A 24,879-nucleotide genomic window follows, 5' to 3' on the forward strand; every position below is an offset into this window, starting at 1 on the left:
AGCCAGGATGAGAATGTGTGACTGTCACAAAACAAGACAAAGATATTTTAAAGGACTAACTTTGAGAGGTAACTAGACCGCAGATTGTAATTACAGGCAAAGAAAAAAACTTAAAATGTCAACAAATACTATCTGGGCAAGGGGGATCTTTCTCTTCCTTTCCTGACTTTCTTCATGGTCTTTACTGAGCAGCTGATAGATTTATCGTGAGACCACAGGACCCGAAGATGGCCACTGTACACCAAGCACCACGCTCTGAGGCAGCAATGGAGCTGCAGCTCTCTCCAGCGAGAAGCCCAACAGTGGGGCTTGCGTCCACTCCTAGCTAGACAGATGGTGTGGTTAGCGCCACAGCACGTGCTGCGGCGGACAGACAGGGACACAGACAGGTCCTCCTACGGGTCACAGCCTGTCTGCTACATTCACACGCCAGAGGCTGTCTGTCATCCGGCTGCTCCATGCTCATTCCCTAGGCTCATGCTGCTAGATACACCCTAGCCCTCTGGCTCAGCCAGATGTAGTTCTCAGTACTATGTCAGCTACAGTGGCTCTCTGTGAGCCATTAGCATCTCCCGAGCTTGCTGCATCAGAATCCTCTGCCACCCCACTTTCTCAAGGCTCCAGAAAGTATACAAGCCCTCTGAAGTCTGAGCACACAGGCACTCAAGAATCCAATGATTTGGTACCTTTATCCAGCTGTTCTTACCCAGAATGCTCTCTGCTCCCGTCCTAGCCTTTTCACTAACCCTGTCCACTGTGTCATCGGAGACTTCACAAACTAGTTATTAAACTCAAGGCTGCAGCTTTCTTCGGTTGCGCTCATGTGCCTGTAAAGCCCTTCATTGCCATTCTGCCCATCACCCCGCCCGGTTCACCCAGTTTAGATCCATTAATTCACCTTTAGATCCACCTTCCACGGTCAGGTTCAGTGTCTCTCCCACCCTAATTCATGAATATTCATGAACCGCTTGCTAAAGATTCTGGGACCCATCTCACCCCACTCACTTTTGTCCCAGTCACACTTTGGATTTTGTGATTCAATGGAAATAGGTCCCATTCCAGATTTTCGCCTGTCTCTACTGGGGAGCAAGCAACGTTAGCCCCCGCCCCCCCCCAGCCACACTGCCTCTAAGAACACTCTGGGGCACAGTTGCCCTTAGGAAGGCAAACCACAGGGGCCTGACCCTGAGCCACACGGTCATGCTTTTACTTAGTCTTTTAATAACTAAGTTTCCAGTCAAAGAGCAATTGCTTCCTTGGCATCTTGGAGGGGCTGATAACCGCCATGACCAGGCTCTAACCCATGTGATTCCTGTGCTTTACGGCCTGGAACACTCCTATGATTCTCAGCACTGCATGTTCTACATGACCAGACTCACTCCACTCTTCCCAATCCAGCTTAAATCTGTGTAGCGAGGCACCCACCCCGCCCGTACCTGTTGCACTGACCGGGCCCATTGGGGCTTGGGGACAGGTGTGGGTGCTCAATGCAACAGGTGCGGGAGGGGTGGCTATCTCACTACAAATGTGAACCCTCACTTTTCCCAAACTGAGCTACCGTCCTAGTGTTCTACCAGGGAAAGCCCCGTTCAGGATAAATGCAGCCATCCACTTTCTTTACTTGGAGACCACAGGGGAACTGATGGCATTATAAACGCACTGACTTGACTGACTTGACCTTCAGGTAGGCTCTGCTCCTGTGCAGCTTCTCAGTGTCTTTCACTCAGTTCTTCTCTTAGCTTGTGCACATGATAGATTTGTTTTTGTTTTAAAGACAGGGTCTAACTATGGCGCTCTGGCTGGCCTCCAATTCTCTAAGCAGAGGAGGCTGGCCTCCAATTTAGAGACCCGTGAGAACTAGTTCTGGGATTAAAGGTGTGGGCTCACCACACCCTGCCGACTGGGTTTAACTCCCCTCTCCTCTCTAACACTTGATCCTTCAATCTCTCCCTTCCTACAAAACCCTTGTGAGTGATAATCTAAGACACCCTTCAAATCCCCATCACAAAGCAGGCTAACGTGTTTATGCCCACACTCTTACATTTGTTGGGGAAGTGGAGGACCCTGTATCATCCACTGTCATGATGGCCCCCAACCCCTGAGGCACGGCTCTGCTCTGGGGGTGAACACTGGTAGGGTTTAAATACAAAAGAGACCATTTTTAACCTTCATCTGAGCAACACATACATTTCCAATGGTGCAACAACTTCACGAGGGCACCAGGAGGGCAAAGGTCAGTGAGCATGTGCTGAGGAAGGTCTCTACCTTCCACCCCTACACTGCTCAGTCTCTCCCAAGCCTAGCTACCAGACAAGGAAAAACAACAAACACATAAGAGGGTTAACGCACGAGACTTTCAGGTTAAAAGAACCAACAGGGACAAACAGGGTTGCTACCTTCTGCTGTGAGCCCAGGCCTATGCAGAGGAAGGGGCTCTGGTCTCCCTCAACAGCCCGTCCTAAGCACCTGTGGCTATTACCTGAGGATGGGCTCCAGGTCAGGGTGCCGCCGCTCTTCCTTTTTTAAAGAACCCTGATTCAGGGCTCTTAAGATGGCCTTGTCAAAGGTCTCAGAAGACAATTCCTTAGGAAGCTACAAGAGAAAAACACAATATCCAATGATGAGTTCTTCACTCCAACATATGAATATATAAATAAAAGAAATGCCTTCTCCTCATTAGCCAGCCTCAAGCATTCTTTCCAGGGACCAGGCTGAAGGGGCACAGGAAGCAGATCTCCTGGGGCTTGCCTAGTGTATGGGAAACCCAAGTGTTCACCACACCTTCAGTGTATGGCATGCGAACCTCACATCCCAGGCAACTCTCCCCTTCCAGCTGCCATCCTTACAGAGCTTCAAGATAAACTGAGCATTCTCACAGTACAGCTAGCACTTATCCTGGAACACTATTCTAAAAAGTGTTGTTACCTCTGCCTCTATAGTTATCACAATGTTGGACAATTAAATGCTATATTCGAAATAAAGAACAAACTTATGAAACCTGGGTCAAATTCTTGCAATTTTGTTTTCACCAAAAACACCCATCAGAGCTGGCGATGGCTCATCAGGTGGGAGTATGTGCTGCTCAAGGCTTGAGTTCAGTTCCCAGAACCTAGGTAAAGTGGACGGGAGAAGCAACTCTTCGAAGCTGTCCTCTGACCTCTGCACGTACCAGACACTGCACGACTCACAATTATAAAAACACAAAACAAAACACACTCCTCGAGTGTTCTTCAACATGATGGTTGTGTCCTATAAACAATGTGCTAGAATCTCTAAGAGAGTATCATTTGGCCAAGAAAAAAATTTTAATGAAACCAAACTCTTATCACATTATTTAACTTAAAATATTCCTAAAAAATAAGTTCCAAAACTAACTAAGTTTTTCAAGAATTCATTTTTGACTTCTGTGATTAACTTCTGAACTAAGAGTAACTGTAAGAGCCACAGGCTTAAAAGTCCACGACTGAGGTTGGGCACAGTGACTAAGGCGTGGCATGGTTGGACCATGTCTGCTCATCAATCTGGGGAAATCACAAAAGCAATGGCATCCACACCCTACTATGGAAGTCATGTCCTCCAACTACCAGCCTGAAGAAACAAATTCTGAATCATCACATTTTCCAAATAAACACTATTAATTTCAAAATGGATACTTTGACATTAAGCATACTAATACAGATTTTTGACCGTAGGTATTTATGACTAATCTTAAACAGTAATTTTTAAAAAAACTTCTTTATTTAATACACCTGTGTACATGTATATGCATAAACATGTATGCATGTAAGTATGTATGCACGTACACATGTATGTATGCATGCAAGTGCATATACCCGTGGAGGAAGCCAGAAGGTGACACCAGGTGTCTTTCACTATCGCTTCCCGCCTCACCTTTTGGGACAGGGTCTCTCTCACTGAACCCAGAGTTCACCGATTAGCTAGACTGGCTGGCCACCTGTCCCTCAACACAACAATACTGGGGCCACAGACATGGTTAACTAAACTCAGCTTTTACGTGGGTGTTCTTGCTTAAGTGACAAACACATGAACAAGTAAGCTATTTCCCCAGTACACTGACTAAGAAGTCAACGCCAATTTCTAAGCCACGGACAGTTGCTCTCACAGCTGAGGGCTCCATGCAGAGTGCCACCAAGTCAGCGGCAATGCTAGCATGACTGCGTTGAGTGTGGACATGCAGCCTTCAGTATGTAAGCTACTTTATCTTCATGTTGTTTTTGTCTTTCTCCCCCAGGGCCCACTCAGTTGGAAGGGAAGTTTATTTGCTAAAAATAAAGCTTTAAAGAACGCCGTTTGTATTCTATGTTGGATTTTTTCTCCTCTTTGCATCTTCGTTGTAACAAACCTAGCAGTCCTGCGTTGGTCTCTGCACAATCTCAGAATAATGAAAGGCTTTGGATCTAGACACAAAATGCCAAAGCCTAGTGTGCAGTTATCTTTAATTTTTCTCGTTAACAAAGTTAGCAAGAATAAATTGTTGATTTACATTAGGGAATCTGCAGCCTGCACCTCAAGGAGACCCCTGAAAGGTTCCCGGAGCACACATGGGATAAGTGTCCTTACTTTTAACCATCTTAATCCTGTGCTGTGTGGCGTTGGAGCTAGCCTGGATGACAACTTTCCTCGACACCATCACTGACGTCACGCCACTAATGGGTTATATTTGTCAGCGCCTTTTGTTAACTGCCAAGTCTTTGTATGGTCAGCCATCCTCTCCTGTGTATCAGCAGCCTGCAAATGTTCAAAGCTTTGCTGGAACTAGCTCATCACGACATGTGATGAACATAACCTTAGTTGATCAGTCTCATCTCCATGTAAATGAAAGCCTGTACCTCTTCCCTTACACTTCATGAAGTAGGGCACCATGAGGCAGGCCCTCATTGAAGTCCTTTATTCTGAAAAGGGGCCAATCAACTTACACTGCTATAAATGCCTAATGTGTCTTTCCTACTGACCCCCTGCTGCCAAGCTTCAATAGCCCCAACAGTGATGTCAAGACAGTGAATTGAGAGCCAGGTTGCCACCTGTCAGCATCTGGAGGAGTGAGTCCCAGCTTGGGCACCAAGCCCCAAAGCACTGTAGGCCCAACCACAGGGTTCCGGCTTGGTTTCTGAGCCACATGGTACGGTTGATCCAATTACGCCTTGCCAATCCTATTCTTCAGTCCAGGGGTTCCTAAAGTAGACTCCAGATGCCCTGGAGAAGTTTCTCTTCCTGAGCAGACATGACTGCTCTCAATCTGGAAACTGCTGTGCACAGCTAGCAGAGTGCTCTGCCCTGGTGTGAAGACACCGAGGCTCTGAAGTATACTCTCTACAAAGGACTGCAGTTTGTCCTTGAGGAAGGTCACATATCCACAGCTGTTCCTGTAGTCATTTATAAAACCTCCCTACAACGTGCAGTGCATCTCACTCACTCAAGGAGTTAGCAAGCATCCAAACTCCTCCTCTGTACTCAAAAACTGTGGATACGACAGTAAAAGGAAATGAAAACTCAGAGCTGCTGTGGAACATGAAAAACGAAACTGGAAGGGTCAGGACCGGAGGCCAGAAGCTGCTGTTCTTCTGAAGTCAGCACTCAGCACCCCTCCTCCCCCCAGGTTTCTGGAAACTGTCACGCAGCTCAGCAGAAACCACGCCCATTCACTGTCACTACAGGTGCTCAGAGAGGAGGGTGGGCTCTGCTCCCCGCTTCTACACACAGCGGTAAAGATGGGAGCAGGAACTTGAAGCATATCTGACAAAAGGTTTCTAGAAACAAAGTGAGCATTATCCCAGGTAAGAGTGGTGCTCACACATTTAAGAGATGCGCTTTAGTCCAATGCGGGCTAAGCAGAGGGATTAATTATCACCACCCTGAAGATGAGTTAGACATTTGGGGTTTTGCTGTTGGGATGTGACAGAAGAATGATCTGTCAAGACACACCGCTGCCGAAGCTTAGGGAGACACAGAAGGAAGGAGACTGCTGTAAGACAGGCCAAGGCCCGGCACAGGGGTCCATGCTGCTCCCTGAACCGCAGGAAGACACACAAATAGGTGGCAACCAAACACACAAGTGGGCGTCAAGCAGCCGGGCTCTGTGTCCCATGGAGCTCACTCCAGCACTGGAATTGTGCCTGCTGAAGAAGAAACCAGAACAAAGCAGAGAACAAAAGCACCCTGTTGTTGCCAAATGCAGCCCGTGACTGCTCATAACTGCTTGTTTAACTTACATTAAACCTGGATGGATGTATCCTAGCAAGACACAAGACAGCCAGTGGCAAGAGAAGAGGTTCACAGATGCATGCAAGGGAAGAGGGCAGGTCCAGCCCCTTGGCTTACTCATCAGAAGCCACCAGAGGCCACTTTCCCTGCTGCGATGCTGCCTGGCTCTCATTCCCCATGCCCTTTTGATTGTCCCTTCCGGCCGAAGAGGCCGGTGCTCAGAATACCCACCCTCCTGTCACTGTCTTCTTTCCCACCAAACTGTAAGACTGATCGGTTATGAGAGGGACACAGGCCCTGATGACCAGAAATGAATGAAGCCCACCTGTCTTTACATACAGGCACAGGTTCTCAGCCCTTAACTGGGAAAACCCAGAAACCTATGTAAAACTAAGTACTACGGGTCAAACAAAACCAAAAACCAAATACCGGTGAAATGACTTCTAAGGGTATTCTGCTGCACTCCTAGATGAGTGCCTTGTATAGTAATCATCAGAGAAACTTCCTCCTGAAGCAGATGGGGAACCATACCCACAGTCAGACACAGCTCCATCTAATCCCTGTCCTCAGAGCTCAGGGAAACCTCACAGAAGACACATGTGTGAAACCCAGCAAAATCCTCAAGTGTCAGGTGCTGTCAGTTCAGTAATGACACCATCATACAAAACTTGGTAACCGAGTTAGGACATTTCCCATTTCTGAATTCTTCAGCTCTATCTCCCTGTTAACAAAAAACTGTAAAATATTTGCTTACTGAGCAATAGTAATTTAGTGATCACATAGACCAGTTCTCCCTTTTACTATTTCTTTCATGTTTCCACTAAATCAAACCAGAAAACTTTATTCAAAGAAACAGGTAAGGCTGTGCACAAAACAAGCCTGCAAGAGAGGATTCCACATCTTCTCATTGTTGTGTATGCGGTGGGAGAAGAATGCACTCCAGGAAGAAAAGGGGCAAGACTTAAGAAAAGCCCATCACAGTGGTAGGTACCATAGGGAATAAGCCAGCGCACTGCCTGGGGGAAGAGCCCTAGTAAGAGACATCTCTAGAGGGAGCTAAGCATGGGGACCATATATGCTGGCAACATCTGTAAGAGATACACAACGTAACATTTCTACAACTCACATTCTTTCAGCCTGGAGTCAACCTATGTGTGTTTTCATTTTCTTGCTGATTCCTTTCTCACTAAAGCTTTAGGAATCGTTATATCATATACAAATCTTAACAACAAAATCTATAATTTTACCTTCAGTAGGAATTCCTGTAGTTCTTGGTGGGTTTTTGTTACTGTTGTGACAGAAAGGTCAGACCAATTTACCTGATTTAAGAAAACACACATATTGTATGGTTATTGCTTAGGCAGGAACTGGCTGGGGAAAAAGCCATGTGTAAAACAAAAGGCCTTACTTAAATTTTAAGATTAGCAATTAGCATTATCATAGTTTCTATAAATGTGTTTAGTTGTACATTGATAATCTACTCAAAAAAGCTTTCCAATCCTTTTAAATTGTACTTTAAAAAAAAAAAAACAGTGTTAAAACATAACTCTATTTTAGTATTTTCAGGAACTAATTTTTCAGAACTATCTTGCTTCTTTGGTTAAGTACAAAGATAATACTATGACAGGGTAGAGCCAAATGATAAAATCCCGTCCCCTGATGTATTCCAAGAGAAAAGGTCACTGCCCCTCTTTGGCAATACCATTTTACAGTTGAGGGACATTTATCTTCTGACTGCAAATGTTACAGCAAATCTGATTACATCTATTTTCAGATGGAGAAAATGAACTAAGTGTGACCCACAGTGAACACAGGATCCAGGACTGGACCCGGCTGTGCTGGCTCCTGGACACTTAAGAATTCTGTGGACCTTAATTACTACTTGAGATGTGTTAATATCTAACTCTTACCTATTATATGTCACAATTAGATAATGCTTACAGAATTCCATCTAGCAGCCCTGTTTGTTGGTTGGTACATTATAGTGAGATATTCACTTTGCACCTGTGGCACTGGCCACACCCATTGGGGGGTGGGGACAGGGGCGGATGTGACCTGGGGAACTAGGTCTAGGGAAGGGGTCCCAGAGCACTCTACCGCAGGACAGGGACAGAGAGCATCTGGAGGCATCCTTGGGACGAGGAACCTGCTGGTGTTCATCTGTCTGTTGTGATTTACTTCTCCCTGAATAAACATCTCTTCAGCCTGTTTTTCCCGATCCTTATTAAACCACATTAGTACATTTCTTAAATGAGTTCAGTCTCACGCTAGAGTAACACAAAACCAAGGGACACCTAAGAGTTTCTATCAGTCACCATTACTTCAGAGATGGGGGACTTGGGCCTGAAACAAGACCAGCCCCGTAGGTATTAAGGCGGCTCTCTAGAGAGGGGGCACTTGAGCCAGATGTTAGCTGCTTTGGTTCAGGGCAAGGAGAAAGGTCTTACAGACAAGCTGTGCACCCAACAACTAAAGGAGAAACCAGCATGCAGAGTTTCAAGGGCAGAGAGCCAGATGTGCCAAAAGTGAGGTGTGGAAACTGGAAACGGAAACCACAAAGTCAAGGATTGTCTTCCTTCAAAGTAGAAGTTAAGATTTTAAAATTCATCCAGCAAATGCACTAGCAAGGCAGACACCGAAGGATGGCAGGGGGTGAAGATGAGTGCTTCTGTGAGCTGATCTACTCAAGGACTGGTGGGAGCTTCAGTGGCAGCAGTCTGCAGAGGAAGGAGAGAACGTTCCACCCGCGGTGAGAAGAGGGGCAGCGGGAAGAAATGGAGTGAGGCTGCAGAGAACCCTGGCTTCAGCCCACGGAGCTTCAGAGTGCATGTGACCCAACCTCTCAAGGCTCCACAGGGAAGCTGCAGCAGAGGGAAGCAGGAGGAAAGGCTTACCCTGGGACTAACAGAATCCGACCGGACCCTGGGATTCACAGCCAACAAGAAGGCAAAGCCACAAAGCAGGGATGAAAAGCCCCACGAGGAATAGGCAAGCAGGGCGGTGATGCCAGGACAGAGAAGGTCGGTGGGCGGCAAATAGTTGTGAAAATATTTGCATTTATTTTTTAAAGATACATCTTGCACCTTTAACAGTCTCCCCAAGTCTAAGGTTCTTGCTTTTAAAAACCATCTCTCTCTGTCTTTCGTCTTTAAAGTAGTAAACCTGCTAGAAGTTAGTTCTTCTAAAGGTCAGTTATTGTGGCAAACGACGTATCTTTTGGAGGTGAGAATAGCTTACTTTGAAAGTGTACTCCCAATATTTGTCAGCCCTTTTTCTCTGCACGCCTTTCAACATTATCTTCTCAATGTGTACAGCTGAAAGAAAAAAAAACACACATGCTGACTGTGTTATGAGATTACACACATATTCAGTTACCTGAAGTAATCCTGTAACTTAACAAATGCCAGTAATTAAGCTACTTACTTAACCTTCACAACTGGCCTTAACTCATGAAACAACCAGATACGCAGCAAAAGCCACTCATCCATGGGTGGGTGTTTCCTACATATGTTAAGATGCTGAATGCCCAAGAGTGTCACACAGTCAACAAGAACAACAAAATATCCAAAGACATTTTACTGAAGATTTTTCTCTAAGGATAATAATGAAAATTCTTACTGAGATTATAACAATACAGCACTTCCAGATCAACAAAATACGTACGGCTTGTTCAGTTATTTATATGTGATAGTAATAAGTCAGAAAATATCTAGTTTTTTGTTTTGTTTTTGTGTGTTTTGTCTGCATGGATGTATGTGTACCACATGCATGCCTGGTCCCCACAGAGGCCAGAGGGAATTTCATATCTGCTGGTGAAATGTAGTATAAACCAAGCTCTATAAGGAGCCCTGATGTTTCACCGAGAAAGAGCCGTATATGCAGTTACTACAGGAATGGAACAGTGCACACAGGTGACAGTGAACATGAGAATAAGCAGTCTATTCCCAAACCCAACAAACATGCAACACCCCCCACCCAAGCCCCTCACTTTCCAGCTCCTTCAGTAATCTAAAATCTACACACAATAGCTCAAGGACTTGAAGACAACAGGTGCTTGGGGCGCAAGCCAGGGAGATAATACTTCCTTGATGTGAGGCTGCAACATCAGAGGCTGGCAATAACGGACTTGAAGATGGTGGGAGAGAAGAGGTCGGGAAAGGATGTAGTGGGTGTGGGGTGGGTGACGATAGGAACCGCCGATGGATGGAGTCAGGGGAATGATGACAAAGAGGATGAGTCACTTTGCTTTAACAAAGTTTTCGTGGCGAAAGCAGCGTGAGACTGGGTCTGCTAAACACCATGGAAGGTGAGCAATGAACAAGCACGAGGCACAGAACACAGTAGTGATGCAGCAGGGAAACACACTCAGAAGCAGGGAGAGGGCAGGAACAGCACTCTGTTCAACTTTCAAAACGTTTGATTTGATGGCCTGCTTGGGGCCAGCCTCTCCTTGGTGCTTCAGAAATACTGAGGGTGAAGGGAGGGGAAAAAAATCCTCAATACCAGATGGTAACTCTCAGACCTGTCTGATGTTAGAATGACCAGACAGGGATAGGGGGACCCGAGTTTCCAATAACTGCTATATTAAATCACTTAAAGGACGAAAAAAATGAAGCCTTACTGAACTAATCTGTGTTAAGAAACAGAGCAGCTTGGGAATATGGAAGGAGCTGCACTGGCAGAATGCCTGTCCAGAATGCACTAAGTCCTGGGTTTGATCCCAGAACAGCACAGGCAAAGGCATGCACATGTGAACAAGGACAGTTTGGGTCATTTAGTATGATGTGTTTCAAAAACCAAGAAACAAGACAAGAATCTCTACAGGCATGCATGGTTCCATTCTTGGCTTTCTCTGTCTCCCATTCATATTCATATTCTCTCTCTCTGTATGTGTTCATATTCTGTGTGTGTGTACACACATATATATGTGTGTGTGTTCATATTTCTCTCTCTCTCTCTGTGTATGTGTTCATATTCTGTGTGTGTGTATATATATATGTGTGTGTGTGTGTGTGTGTGTGTGTGTGTGTGTTCATATTCTTTCTCTCTCTCAGCATCACTTTACTGAACGGAGCTCACTGATTCAGTGTCTGACAGGTCGGTGAGCTGCAGGGACCTTCCGGGTCATGTCTCCCTGCACTAGGACCACAAGCACGTGTGCCGCTGTGCCTGGCTTTCTGCGCAGGTGCTCAGGATCTAATTTCCAGGTCCTCATGCTTGCAAAGCACTTTATCAACGAGCTATCTATCTGCCCAGCCCTTAGTGGTCAATGTTTAACAGAAAAGAAGAAAAAGGCCATGCTGCGGCTCCTTGCTGGAATACAGCTTTAGCTTCATCCTGGATTTCAAGTTATTATACCTGCTGTTACCTGTCTTAACCCTCGTAAACCAAAACCAGAGAAGATGCATTACACATCATATTTTTAAGTTAGAAATGAAGAACCACACACATTACCGCCTTAAAATTAACTCTATCGTTTGAAATAGTCTTTTTTTTTCCCTAATTTTTTTTTTTTTTATGAAAACAAAACATTAAATCAAGTTCTGCATCAGGTTCCTCTGTGTTTAGTGAGCTGGACTGAAGAAGTTCATGGTTAAAGGTCAGCTGGGGAAGTGCTGTGATTGCCTTCCACAGAGGCGGAATGAGACGAATACTTCTTCATAACTAAACAGGCGTAGCGCTACCCAGGAAAAGCACACATCAACAAGATTATGACTAGAGGAGGCACAGTGACACAAAGTCAGGGGTGTGACTGAGGGTGGCTCATCTGCAGCTACACGGCTGCCCACTCTGTTTCTCTCTCTCAGTATGGGCTTACAGGCTCGCAAAATGCAAAGAAAAGTGAGCATGCATGCAAGCCCATTTCTTCTTAGATGATAATCCACTTTCATTCCCGCGCACTGCACTCCTCTGTAGAACTGCAAGGAAAATGGATTTCTAAACAATTCCTTCATTCTCTTATTAGAAACAGTTGACTTTTCTGTCTTTTTTTAATAGACACTGACCACGTCCTATAGATAAAACACTATACTAAGTATTTTAGGAAAGTCTTTGCCCTCCGGAAACACACAGAGGTTTAAGAGCCATCCAAAAAGAAAATTGTCTGTGACACAGGCCAGCACATGTTGAGAGGACAATCCAAGCTGCAGAGCAAGGAGACTCCAGAACACACAAGTTAGAACACTGGCAGTATTGCTTTTGGGCAAAAGCCCAGGACCACTAGGATTTCTCTAAAAAGAAGAGTCAAGAATTAAACAGAATTGGGCTACAATGCAGCTCAGTTGACAAGAGTGCCTACCTGGCATGTGTGGGCCCTGAGTTCTCTCCCAAGCACCAACTAACACAAGCCTGGTGGCACTGGCCTGTAACTCTAGCATGTGGGAGATGGAGGCAGAAGTATCAGAAGTTCAAGGCCAGCTTTAGTTACATAGTTAAGGCTGGGCTATGTGAGACCCTGTCTCAACTACCAACCACCTACCCACCTCCCTCAATAGCAGCAAAGCCAACAACAACAAAACCCTGAATTAACCAGTGTAAACAACGTCCTACATTAAGTTCACAACAAATACAGCATACCTTCTCGCTGAGCTCTGTGAGGGGCCACAGTGAGTCCGTCTTGAGGTATTTGGGCTTGTTCTACTAAGCCAGTCTCATTACTCTGTATATAATCACCACAAGCAGAGTCGTTCTAGAAGAGAAGATGATGTGTTAGCCTATATCACAGAAAATTTCTGAGTCAAGTTCTATAGTATGAATACTGATTGTTCTACTTATCAGTGATTAAACATTAAGGGTAGAGAGACACAAGTGTTAGTCACAAGTAGCAGTATCAACGCTTATTTTTATTTAACAGTAATAATCTTTTCAAGTATTTATACTTTCCCAGCTACTTTAACACACAAAAATCAAATTGCTAATCAGAGTTGCCAGTGGTTTCCACATAAACCAGAATCAAAAGGACATATAAAATGAATGGTACACTTACGTTAATTTCCCAAGGTAAGTGCATTTGTATTTTGTAGTTAATCACTACATAAAGTTTATTTACTGACTGGTTTTAGTGACACTATCAGGATTATTAACACATATTAAATCTTTCTAAGAAACACTGTGTATGAATAGTTTACCATCAAAGTCAAGCAACTCAGAAACTATTGGGAGCTTAACCCTGCTTCTACTTGGCCCATGGCTAGTGAACTATGGGTGTGTGTCCGTAATAAAAAGCTCTCCAAGCTTACAGCTCTGCAGAATTAAAGCCGTGCTATAGGCCTGCCATTTCTCTATCACACCTAGAGCCTCAACTCCTACTCCTATCAAGGTCACTAGTTTCAAGAGCCGAACACAGTAAATAACACACCGACTTTTTTCATCGTGCAGAGAAATTGCACGAATCAAGGCCCTCAAACCTCCCACAGATCTCAGGTAAGGATGTCATCCTGCTGCTATGCTCCAGACTGGTCTGACAATGAGTGTAATTCCAGCTGACAGCGTGTCTTATGTGAATAAACTACCCTAAACACCTTTACATGTGCCTTGTAGAAACACAAGGCACCATGTCATCAGGACAGCACAGATCTCCAGTGCCAACAGCTGAGACATTTGGCCTACAGTCTTTACCAACTTGCAATATTACCAGTGTCTAACCATAAACTCATATTCACCCTAACTCAGACCATACAATCTTTCTTACAGCCAGCATTTGCCAGAGATTTTGCTAATTAAAAACTCAACAGCAGCACAGTGAAGTTGAAATGGCCCAGCGGCAGGGCACCAGCTTAGCATGTGCAAGGTCCGAGGTTCCATCAGAAACAAACAAAAGCAGAAAGAAGTGTTCCAATCTTCGCAACTCAAACAGCTACTACCCAGAAGAGCTTGCCGCTTCAATCACTGCTTTCCCTTTTTATTCCCCACGACTTCATTGTTAGTTGCATGTCTGTGTGGATGGGCATGTGCACATGAGAACAGGGCCTGGGGAGGCCAAAGGTGTGAGTGTCTAGAGCTGGAATTACCACTGGCTCAGGTCCTCTGCAGGCACAGTATGTACTCTCAACCGCCGAACCATCTCCTTGCCCTCACTCCCTTTCTTGTAGTTTTTCTACATTGGTTTAAAAACTATATACTTCCAAATATAAACAAATGAAAAGTATGCAACAATAACATTTCTACAAAGAGATGCAAATCCAAACCACAGTGAGATCCCCTTCTAGCTAACAGGACAGTTACTGTTTAAATAGGAGGGGAGGAGTGGTGAAGGTGTGTTCTAATCAATGCCACCAAACCAGACACTCTAAAAAGAGCAAGGCAGCAAATTTTGTCACCGATATCTTAGAGTAAATTAGCACTGCTTCCACAAGCAGTATACTCAAGCCATGGGAAAGTAGTCTGCTTCACAACTGCATCGTGCATCTGAAAAGTTTAAGAACAAAACTGTCGGCTATGGTGGCAAACACTTGCCACCCTCGCTGCACAGAAAGCTGAAGCAGAAGGAGCTCAGGTTCAAGGCCAGCCTGAGCAACTTAGCAGCAAGACCCCACCTCAGAAGTAAGTGAAGGGGGCTGAGGAGCTTAAGTGCTAGATAGAGGGCTTAAGTCCACCAATCCAAGGAATACCCAAGTCTCACCGATACTGTGAAAATCACATTAGATCTAGAAACTGCTTCTAAAGTTCACAATGAGCTATGGAGAACATAACTGTGGAGTTTGTTAGCACCAAATGTCCTCACTGTCTTCACATGTGACACATGGCATTCAGTGGAGGAAAGGTGCCATAATATCTGAGAAGTACTGTTTGAAGTCACTGTATATATAGGGACGACAGCTACCGCCCCATTAAGTTCTGGTTCCTTCCCTTCCCTCCTTTGGGGAAGAAATAAACCAAGGAAAAGATGAGAATTACTTACTGCCTCTCTGTTGTACCCGGTAGGTAATGGCACATGAGGCAAGAGTAGTCTAATAGCTCCATCAAAGACAGTGCCTGGAGAATTCACCCACTGCATCCTATACAAGCAAATTCCAGAACACACACACACACACACACACACACACACACACACACACACACACACACACACCTCGTACCTTAATTAAGCTGCAACTATAAAATGGACACAAAGCACAACGGGCATAATATGGACTTTTGCTATGACTACGGACTCTTTCTGGTAGCTTATTAACTAGAAATACGGATGATTCAGCAAGGGGGTGGCAGAACCGACCACTTTAAAGCTGGGGTAAATACACCAACTCCTGAAGAGAGTAAGGGGAGGTCATTTGTGGGCCACATATACTCTGCCATCACAGTTCACACCAGACAAGGCGACAACAGCTTCATTATATGAGCATTCTTCTCAACATGATACTTGGGATAATAATGGCAAGCTATGCGGGACTGGAGGGGGACAAGATGGCAAGAACATTGTCACTGTCACTATTACCTTGGGGTACTCTGTGCACTTACTGCTAATTTAAAAATTAAAATTGTTGCTATCATTCCATGAGGTTGGGGGCGGGGGTGACTCAACGTGTTAAACTGAACCATTAAGAAAGCTCCAGCACAATAACGCTGATACTATAGAAGGTAGTGGGAGATAAAGGCAGCAGGTTTTACCCAAGAATTGGCCTTGATGTTTTCCTTTTATGACTAACCCTTCATGCTTCTGCTCCTTGGAGCATAATAGTGCCAGCTATAAAGATGACAGGTGCGCCATGACAACACTCTACACTGAACACAGAATGACACAGGAAACCAACATGTAGTAAAGTCCTCTGCTGCTGTACAAGGAATGAACAAAGTGGACCTTGACAATACAATCCCACAGCAAAGACATTCTGGGGCAAAGTGACAACCTAGACATGCATACATCCCCTCCCTAGCTCAGGTCACACCTATGTTCCAACTTCTTTATGTTTACAACCTTACTTACTCCAGGAGAGAGGAGAAGGCAGAACAAGACGAAGAAATCCTAAGTAGGAAGCAAGTTAAACTCAGAGCGCAACAGCCCAGGCACCACCAAGACTTCTAGGCCCTATAGCAGAGCCACAGCTCTATCTTCAGTCCAGGAGAGTTCTTGGAACATGTAGAAATTTAAGCTGATAGATTTGGGGGGGGCCTTCACTGATATACAGGCAGTTGAGTGTATCCAGTGTTTGGAAATTGTATTAGGATCAGACACTTAAGCACACATGTGAGAACAGCCACTTATTCCCAACCAAGGGAAACAAACCATTTTCCCTAAAGCAATAGCTTTTCTATTCATCATTGCGCTACATGACCTCTTTGCAGAATGGACTTTTTCTCAAGTAGTACTCTAAACACCACAGCCTTTGGTTCACACACAACCATACTCTCCCCTCCAGGAGCATTTAAAACAAATCAATTTTACTGTAGGAAACTATCCCAATTTAGGCTGCCTTAATAATAAAGCATAAAAAAAATCCCACACGACCTCTCACAGAGTGCTCATTTCAGTGACCAAAGTCAGGTTTTCAACTTTCCCAGCACAAGGCTCTCCCTCTAATGCGTATCACAAGCCGAGCCCAAACACTGAAGGAGACTGCACAGTCAAGTATCCGAACATAAGGCTAGTCCATACTTATGAACTCTCCTACTAGTAAAGCATCCCTTCCCATTCATGCATCTGCACCCATTCATGCACCAGCACAAATAAGACCAACAAAAAAGAACCAACACTGTTCAATGTTTCCAGTCTTAAAGCAATTCGTTTAGAGTTATATTTGAAAGCCTAGGACACATCATTTAAAGACCTAGCAAGGAAGGTCAGTTATATAAATTTGAAATAGTAGTAAAATTTCTACAAGTACCCAAACTCCAGGAAAACACGTGTTAGTGGAATTCTGAATTGCAAGACTCGCAGAAGACTGGTAGTCTAAGAACATCACAGGAAAGGCGCCAGCATGAACCCTGCCTTGAATGAAAGGCAAGGTGAGTGAAGAAAGAATGGACAGCTGGGACTTGAGTTAAAGACCTTTGAAGCCCAGGGGCCACCAGTCACGGAAAGAAAGTGTAGTATGACTAAAGACTGATTTAGAAAGATGTTTCTGGTGGCAGTACCCAAAAGTGTACAGACAAGCTAAAACCATGGGAACTAGTGTGGGGATTATAGTAAATATCTTGCACCAAGATCCAAAAGAACATGGCATCAGTCCTTCATGACCAAAGGACAGAGTAGGATGAAGAGGAAAGACAATTAAGGGTTAGGGCAATCAAACTGCATGGTAACTGAAGTACAACTACACCACTGAATGAATGAGTCTGGATGTTTTTTATTCAAGTGTCTTGTTTTTACACATATTAAGTTAGAAGTGGCAGTGACCTTCCAGGAGATCCAGCACAGACTCACACAATTGTTTTCATTGGTACCCAAGCAAACCCAGCCCTTTAATCTCACCTTCAAAGACTTCTGTCACCCAACAGTTACTGTGTCTCCAGATCTCTGTTCATCCACCACAATCTCTTCTTGTGTTAGCCATTCTTTGACTAACCCAATATCTCATGCATTTCCTCATGCCACACCCATCTTCAGGACAGTTATAGGAAACAAGAGGAGGAAACATTGCAATCATATACTGGGCACTAGAGGGTGACCCTTTCAAACGGGGGCTGAAGAGATCTCTCAGTGGTTAAGAGCACCTGGTGCTCTGGCAAAGGACCGGGGTTTGGTTCTCAGAACCCACAAGGCAGCTCACAACCACCAGTGACTCCAGTTCCAGGGGAAACGGTGCCTTTTCTGGCCTCCACGGGCACCAGACACATCTGACAGGTGAAACATACTCATAGAGAAAGACCTCAGGTAAACTCCCCATGAATGAGCGTCAGAGGCCGCTAGAGCCACGTGGCGGGGAATCAAAGGTCAGACGTCTATCCCCAACAGGCGGCTTTCCTTCCCCAGAGACTGCTGACACTGACTAAGGTCAATTACCACAGGGCAGAGAATTCTTTAGGAGAGCACTGCCACACAGTGCTCCATCATAAAAACAGAGGCGGTAACATCAAAAACTAGTGTACTCGCAGAGGACTAGCCCCTTGCTTCTGTTTCTGGGTTTTTGAGGGTTTTTTTTTTGGGGGGGGGTCAATACGGTCTCCATATAAAGCCCTGACTACCCTCAAACCCACTGTTTCAGGCCCCCAAATGCTGGGATTGCAACCATGAGCCACAAGGACTGGCTTTGGGGGAAAACAAAGGCTAGATTAACATTTCTCAAGGAATGGAAAATATTAGACAAGCTAAAAAAATTATACAACAGCGTCAGAGTAAAAATGCTCTTAAGTTCGCACAGATCCCAACCTGGGCTCTGAACTAATGAATTGTGTAACTTCCCCAAAGCATAAAATGGCTCTTCTAGTACAGGCCAGCCTGCCTAACCCTCCTGCATTGCTAGCTCATTGGCATGTACCACTAAGCCTTCTTTATTCCACACAAACTTAAACTAAAATTTCCTAGTTAAATGTGAAAACTGACGACAATGGAAGTAGAAACTCAAAATATGTCTGTCCCTCCATCCAATTCAATACTAAAAGAAATGACCAGCAATTCAAGTTTGGGGGTTTTGAAAGATTTTTTTTTTTTTTTAAAACAATGTAAGCATTAAGAATAGCTTTCCTTAATCTCTCAAACATGATCTTTTCAACAATGTATCCTTCTTGAAAACAAAACATTACCTTTTCAACAATGTATCCTTCTTGAAACCCAATCTACTTAGAATCACAGCAATAAAAGAGCACTCTACTCTGTGGGTTTTAAGTATTAAAAAAACAAAAAGACCTCACTTTCCTGAAAATAAAACGTCATGACACCATGTTAAAGAAAACTGCACTAGAATGTGTTCAAAATATGTGAATTATTTTGCAACTTGCTACTTAATCCAATCACCAGAACTTCAGAAGGAAGTTACTCTCCCTGTTTTAGAGACAATACTGAAGCTCTGGTTTAGGTTGGCTGATTAATGTCCCTGAGCTGGTTAGGTAAGCCCACCCCCCCCCCAAACTGGTTTTGCCCAGCATGCTCTCCTGCCCCTTCTCTCTCCCTGTCTCTGTCTCTGAGATCTCTACTATACAAACCCCCATCCCTCTCCACCAAGTAAAGAAGGCAATGCAGGCGTGGTGGTCTTTTAGCCGGAGGAAGAGCACTTGCTTTCCTTTTACACCTCCTGCACCCCAGGAGAAAAATCACTGCATAGGAAACCATGGCATTCATTGGTAATTATCTGCTAACTAAAATAATGAGTGCCTGGTTACAAAAAGCCTCATCCAACAGTTTATGTCACAGCTGCTGTTTTTACTCCTCCATTCAGCCCAGCGGACTGATGCCTGGGACACATGTTGGCATTCCACCATCTACCAGGCAGACCCAGCACAAATGCTAGTACACACTCCTATAAGTTCTTCCAACATGTAAGAAAACCTCAGGAAAGCCCTACTTACTGTCCCACTGTAAGATGTGTTCTAGCAATGTCTAAAAAAAGAGTACAAATATGTATTATTAGTGAATTTTAAAAAGGATTTCTAGCCATATTTCTGAAGCAATAGGAGGATCTTCAGTTTGAGGCAGGCCTGGGTTATAGGGTCAAAGTCTGTCTCAGAAGTAACAAAATGCTGTTCTCTTTACTGCCATATCTTACAAATGTATCTTTGTGCCTAATACAGCAACAGAATCCTGGCATCCAAACTACCAGGTAGCTGCTCTCTGTGGGTTCTGACTGGCACAACACATCCACATTCTCTTGGAGAAGTACAATTTATGCTAAATCATTGTCAACAGTTCTTTCTCGGTTCCATCACAACTCATATATAATCTGTATCTCAAAATGAGTAGAAATATTTGGACAAAGACACTACAGCTAATTTATATATTTACATTAAAAGGAACAATATCAAAAGTTCCCCCCCACACACTGAATTTAGTGATTTTAATAAGTAAAGGACCCACGGCCACTTATTTTGATGAGTTCAAGTATGGCTTATGAGTTCAAGTGATGCCTAGATACCGATCTAATGTCTTAGTATTTACATTTTAACCTTTTATTCAAATATTAGTACTATTTGTCAGGTCAAACAACCAAGCTTCAGGCACCAAGAATGACCAAAAAAGAGTGAAACCCACAATCCCAGCCACTATGGACCCCCATGATAACCAATGTGGTTTGTTTCTCTGCATTGCTAGTTAAGGAGTAACCCTCTAAAATTGGGCAGTGCATGGTCATGAACAGCATTTTCAGTGCCTATAATCACTCCAGCACAGGAGGCATATCTGTCTTTTCGATGAATAATCAAGCTACATGGGTTTTTGTCCCTAAGTGTTTATGGTTTCTGATAGAAGAGATGTATGTTTAACATCAGGTGTTTTCAGCCATTTCCACTTCCTGGAACTCAAACAAGAACTACACAAGTTCCCCAGGACACGGTTAATGAGTATTCTTACTTCTGTTCCGTGGCCTACCTGTGGAATCGTATACAAGCTATTGGCAGTCCACTGCAGCTGGGAAGAAATTGAGACTTATGTGCAAGTCTCCTAAAAGGAGAGCCAATACTCAAGTTTTAATACAATGTAATACTACAGAATTATCCAAATCCCATTTTAAAAGCTACAATTGACTTCTTGGAGTAAAATCACTCTTGTATGTGTTTCTCTGATGTGGACTAATAAGCATACCCTAGGGATAGCTTGTGGACTTAGTCACCTTCAGGCACAGAATATAACCCTGGCATTAAAGTACATGACCTACCCATAAATGTCACTAGTTTGAAAAAAATCAAATCTGCTCTAATAGTTACTAGATACAACCCTAAAACTAGGTACACTATTGTAGGAGTTCATTTTTTCTTTATCCATTGAGGAAGACCGGTAAATAGGCTTCCCTTGTCACAAACACTAATAAAAGACAAATAAGGTCCCCAAGCAATGAGAAGCTGCATACCTGTAACCGGTTACTTAGGGGGCAATCAGATGCAGCCCCGCGAACTTCCTTTACCTTACCTAGGTTCCCAGGTCTAAGCCTTCACCAACCTGGGGCCCACGTGGTTCTCCACTGCCACCACCAGCCCTTGGCCAAGGCTACGGGCCAGGGCAGGGCGGGGCCAGGGCGGGGCGGCACTGGTCACGTGGGCTGCGCGGCCGCCATCTTGCCAGGCGGAGGAGGGGCAGCCCCGCCTGGCCGCTGGGTGGGCCGCGACCGCGCGCGACCCCAGCGCCCTCGGGCGGACCCCGCGCCTCCACGGGCGGCCGGCACGCGCTCCCGCCCTCTCCCCGCCGCATCCCACCCGCGCTCTGCCTTGCGAGCGCTCAGCTCATCCAGGGCCGAGCAACAGCTGGGCTGGACCGCGGGAATCCGCACTTACAGCAGCCCACCTGCACCAGCAGCCTCAAAAAAAAAAAAAAAAAAAAAAAAAAACAAAACCGGGCAGCCTGGAGCATCAAGATCCGCTCGAATGTCAGCTGGAGGACCTGCCGACCACACACTAACTCCCCACCTCCAAAAGGTGGGACCCTAGCAGTGTCATCAGACACCAACGGTTTGTTCATCAACCCTAGACAACTATGGGAGAGACATGCTCAGCACTCCGCCAAGTGCTAAGCAATAGCCCCAGCGTCTCGTGTAGCACATACAAATCCTCGTAGGATTTATTCTTTATTCCCACTTCCTTAGAAGTGGTGATGTGCTGAAATTAATGGCAGGTCGCCCAATCTTTCTCCACTCCTGCCAGCATTCACTGGTGGCCAGAGAAGGCCATGCACTGCAGTCAAGATAAAAATCTCAATACTCTGATTAGCACACACCAGTCCCCTCGGCCTGCTTTACAATACTCCAGACAGGTAGAATTCTGCCATGATGGACCTGTGCTGGTATAGTACGAGTTGGAACGATGTAAACTGTCCCACTGCGGGGCATCCCTATCAGACCAAATCCAAGGTTATCTTTATATTGTCACAGGGAAGCATGCTAGAACATTTACACATTAACCCAGAGTTCATGCTTTCTGTTCTAAATTTAACAGCTCAGTGGCGTAGGCTGAAGGGCGTATTAAGCTTTTACCATCATCACACACACGTGTGCTGGTAATAGAGACACTAGAAGATGATTTTACAATCAAGAAAACACAAAGTACTAGCTTTACTACGTCTGGGTTTTGTAAGATTTATAATAAAATTAAAAAAAAAAACCCACAAACGTGTCACCACTTTAGGAAAGTCTCATGGGGAAAAATGAAGCACCTGGCCTAGATTGTCTCTAAGGCCCTCGGAGATTGATCCTAAACGCCCTGGGTCCTGAAACGCAATGCTCAATTTGAGTTCTAGATATTGAATGACTTCAAATACACGCTAACTTTCAAGCAAAGAGCGAAGGGAAATCCTCCTCCTAAAATGGAAAAGCATGACATCCAAACCAATATCTTTCAAAAGCTCTGATCCACAAAATAAGAACTTAATCTAGTTTTTACTGCAACTGAAACCTATCCCCTTCCTCCATTAAATCGCCATCCTTACGAGGTTTATTGGGCCTAATGAAATTGCTTTCAAAACTCTGTAAAAAAAAAAAAAAATCTTTAATGCTTGCGAGAAGGGTACTAGCAGTGGTGTTTTCATAACTTTTAGATGACCTTAACGCCTATCGTAAAGACCTAAGAGATCACCAGACCCAAATCTGGAAGCAGAAGTCAAGCCCCTTAGGAAAGCTTGTTTTGTAATTTGTTAAAGGCTTGGCCAGGCGATCCCAGGCCTTATACCCAGATGACCAACAGCGTTAGACATAGGTCAGTCAATTCTTCATACATCCCTCCCCCCCCAGGAAATACAAAGTTCTCTGAGTAGAGGCCAAAAGACCTATCCAAACTTTTTAAACTGGCACACGCTAAGCATGAAAAGTCCCTTATGGCATGCATAGGCAAGGTCAGTATCCTGGGAGTGCCAAGGAGCAAGGCGGTTTTAAGCAGGCTGACAGGGTAGGGAAGGACCACCCAGGGCTAGACGGCGCTGACAGGCCCCTCTAGCGCTTCGTTTTCCCCTTGCACCTAGCGCACACAATGTTCAAAGCCCAAAATGTCCCACAAGCCTCCTCATCCGAGGTGTCGGGCCAGGGAGCTCCACGTCTTTCGTGGCAACTCTTGCCCGTAGAGGAGACTTCTAGAGCATTCTGTTATGGCGGGTGACTGGAACTGAGTCGCCCAGGGAAACGAGGGCCACCCTGGGCCGAGAGTCGCGCCGTGGTCATTCCCAGACACCTGCACGAGGCTGGGGTCGGAGCTGGGTGCAGGGGGGGGGGGGACCTCCGAGGGCGGGGCCGGGGCTGCGACCGCACAGCCAGTCCTTGGCATCCCAGTGCGCCTTACCTGGGCCCTGGAGCCCGGAAAGTTGCACGGCTCCACCTCCGCGTCCTCGGGCTCCACGCGGAGCGCGCTGCGGAGCCTCTCCAGGTGCTCCCTCAGGGTGACCCGCTGGTGGAAGGAGAACGCCGGGTGCAGCGAAGCCATGGTGAAGAGCAGCAGCAGTTCCTCCTGGGCCCTGAAGCCAAGCCCGCCTCCAGTCCCGAGCTCGGCGCAGCCGCCGCCTTCCGGGCCGAGGCCGTCCTTCTCCGCGTCCTGCCCGCCATCGCCACCCGGCTCGTCCTCCACGTTGCCCGGCGAGCCCTCGGCCCGAGGTGCGCGCAGGCTCCTGAGCACCGCGTCCACCTGGGGCAGGAGGCGGTGCAGGCGGCCGGCGGCCTCGCGGTTCTCCGATCCCAGCAGCGCCAGGTAGACGATGAGGCGCGAACGCACGGCGGGCTCTCGGAAGTCGGCCAGCGACCCTGGGTCCGAGAGGCCGTTGGCCTTGGCCTCGGAGTCGCGCAGGTAGTGGTAGTCCTTGCGCGCCAAGTCCTCCAGGCACGAGCCGAGAAAGCGCAGCTCCAGCGGGTTGCACAGGTCCAGCAGCCCGCACATGAACTCCAGGCGCTGCGCGGAGCCCAGCACCAGCCCGAACCACTCGTACACCCGTTCCTGCTCGCGCAGCGCCGCCGCGTGCCCGCCGCCGCCCGGCATGCCCGCGCCCGCCGTCGGCCCGTCAGCAACAGGCGGCTCGAGCCCCCGGGGCGGCGGCGGCGGCGGCGGCGGTGACGGCGGCGGAGGGGGGCCCCGCGACAGGCCCGTGGGCGGCGGCGGCGGCGGGCGGCAGTCGCGGCGGCGGCGCGGAGGCGCCTTTGCTCCGGGCCGCGCGTCCGCCTCGGGCTCCTCCGCGTCGGGCGGCGGCTCGCTGGGGTGCGTCGGTTTCGGCGGCAGCTTCATCCTCAGCATCCTCGGCTAAGGCGGCGCGGACATGCGAGCGAGCGAGCGAGCGAGCGGGGGCGGCGGGAGGAGCCGAGAGCCCGGGCGGCGGCGCGGCCGTCAGGAACGCTGCCCCTCCATGCCGCCGGGGCGGGGCGGGCCGGGGGCGGGTCTCGCCGGCGAGGGGGCGGTGGCCGGCCGGTGTCGTCGTCCCGGGCCGGAGGCGGGGCGTGCCCGCGGCGGCTCCTCCAGTGGGCGCCGCGCCTGCTGGGAGCCGGGTGCGGGAGGAGCAAGCCGACGAGCGCGTCCTCCTTCCGCCGCCTTCTCCGCGTCCGCGCACGGCGGGCGGCGACGGCCTGAGCGGTTCCTTCTCGAGCCAGCGCTGGCGGAGCGGCTAGGAGGGGA

At 46.7% G+C, this 24,879-nt stretch overlaps 1 protein-coding gene across 7 annotated transcripts in view; it reads right to left on the bottom strand.

The window, feature by feature from the left end:
- Zcchc2 (zinc finger CCHC-type containing 2) overlaps positions 1 to 24,675 on the bottom strand; it is a 45,976-nt gene extending 21,301 nt beyond the window's left edge. For 4 of the 7 annotated variants that reach the window (XM_051203887.1, XM_051203885.1, XM_051203886.1 and 1 more), the window contains exons 1-5: positions 23,566 to 24,673; positions 12,799 to 12,910; positions 9,460 to 9,536; positions 7,470 to 7,541; positions 2,480 to 2,592 (exon numbers count right to left, since the gene is read on the bottom strand). In XM_051203887.1, the coding sequence (XP_051059844.1) occupies positions 2,480 to 2,592; positions 7,470 to 7,541; positions 9,460 to 9,536; positions 12,799 to 12,910; positions 23,566 to 24,504 (1,313 nt within the window). In that variant the 5' untranslated portion in view covers positions 24,505 to 24,673. Of the gene's footprint in view, positions 1 to 2,479; positions 2,593 to 7,469; positions 7,542 to 9,459; positions 9,537 to 12,798; positions 12,911 to 23,565 lie in introns of all 7 variants that reach the window. The other 3 variants (XM_051203890.1, XM_051203889.1, XM_051203888.1) reach the window with 2 other exon arrangements.
- Positions 24,676 to 24,879: the final 204 nt, after the last annotated feature.

This window comes from Phodopus roborovskii, unplaced genomic scaffold (assembly GCF_943737965.1).
Source record: "Phodopus roborovskii unplaced genomic scaffold, PHOROB, whole genome shotgun sequence".
NCBI lineage: Eukaryota > Metazoa > Chordata > Mammalia > Rodentia > Cricetidae > Phodopus > Phodopus roborovskii.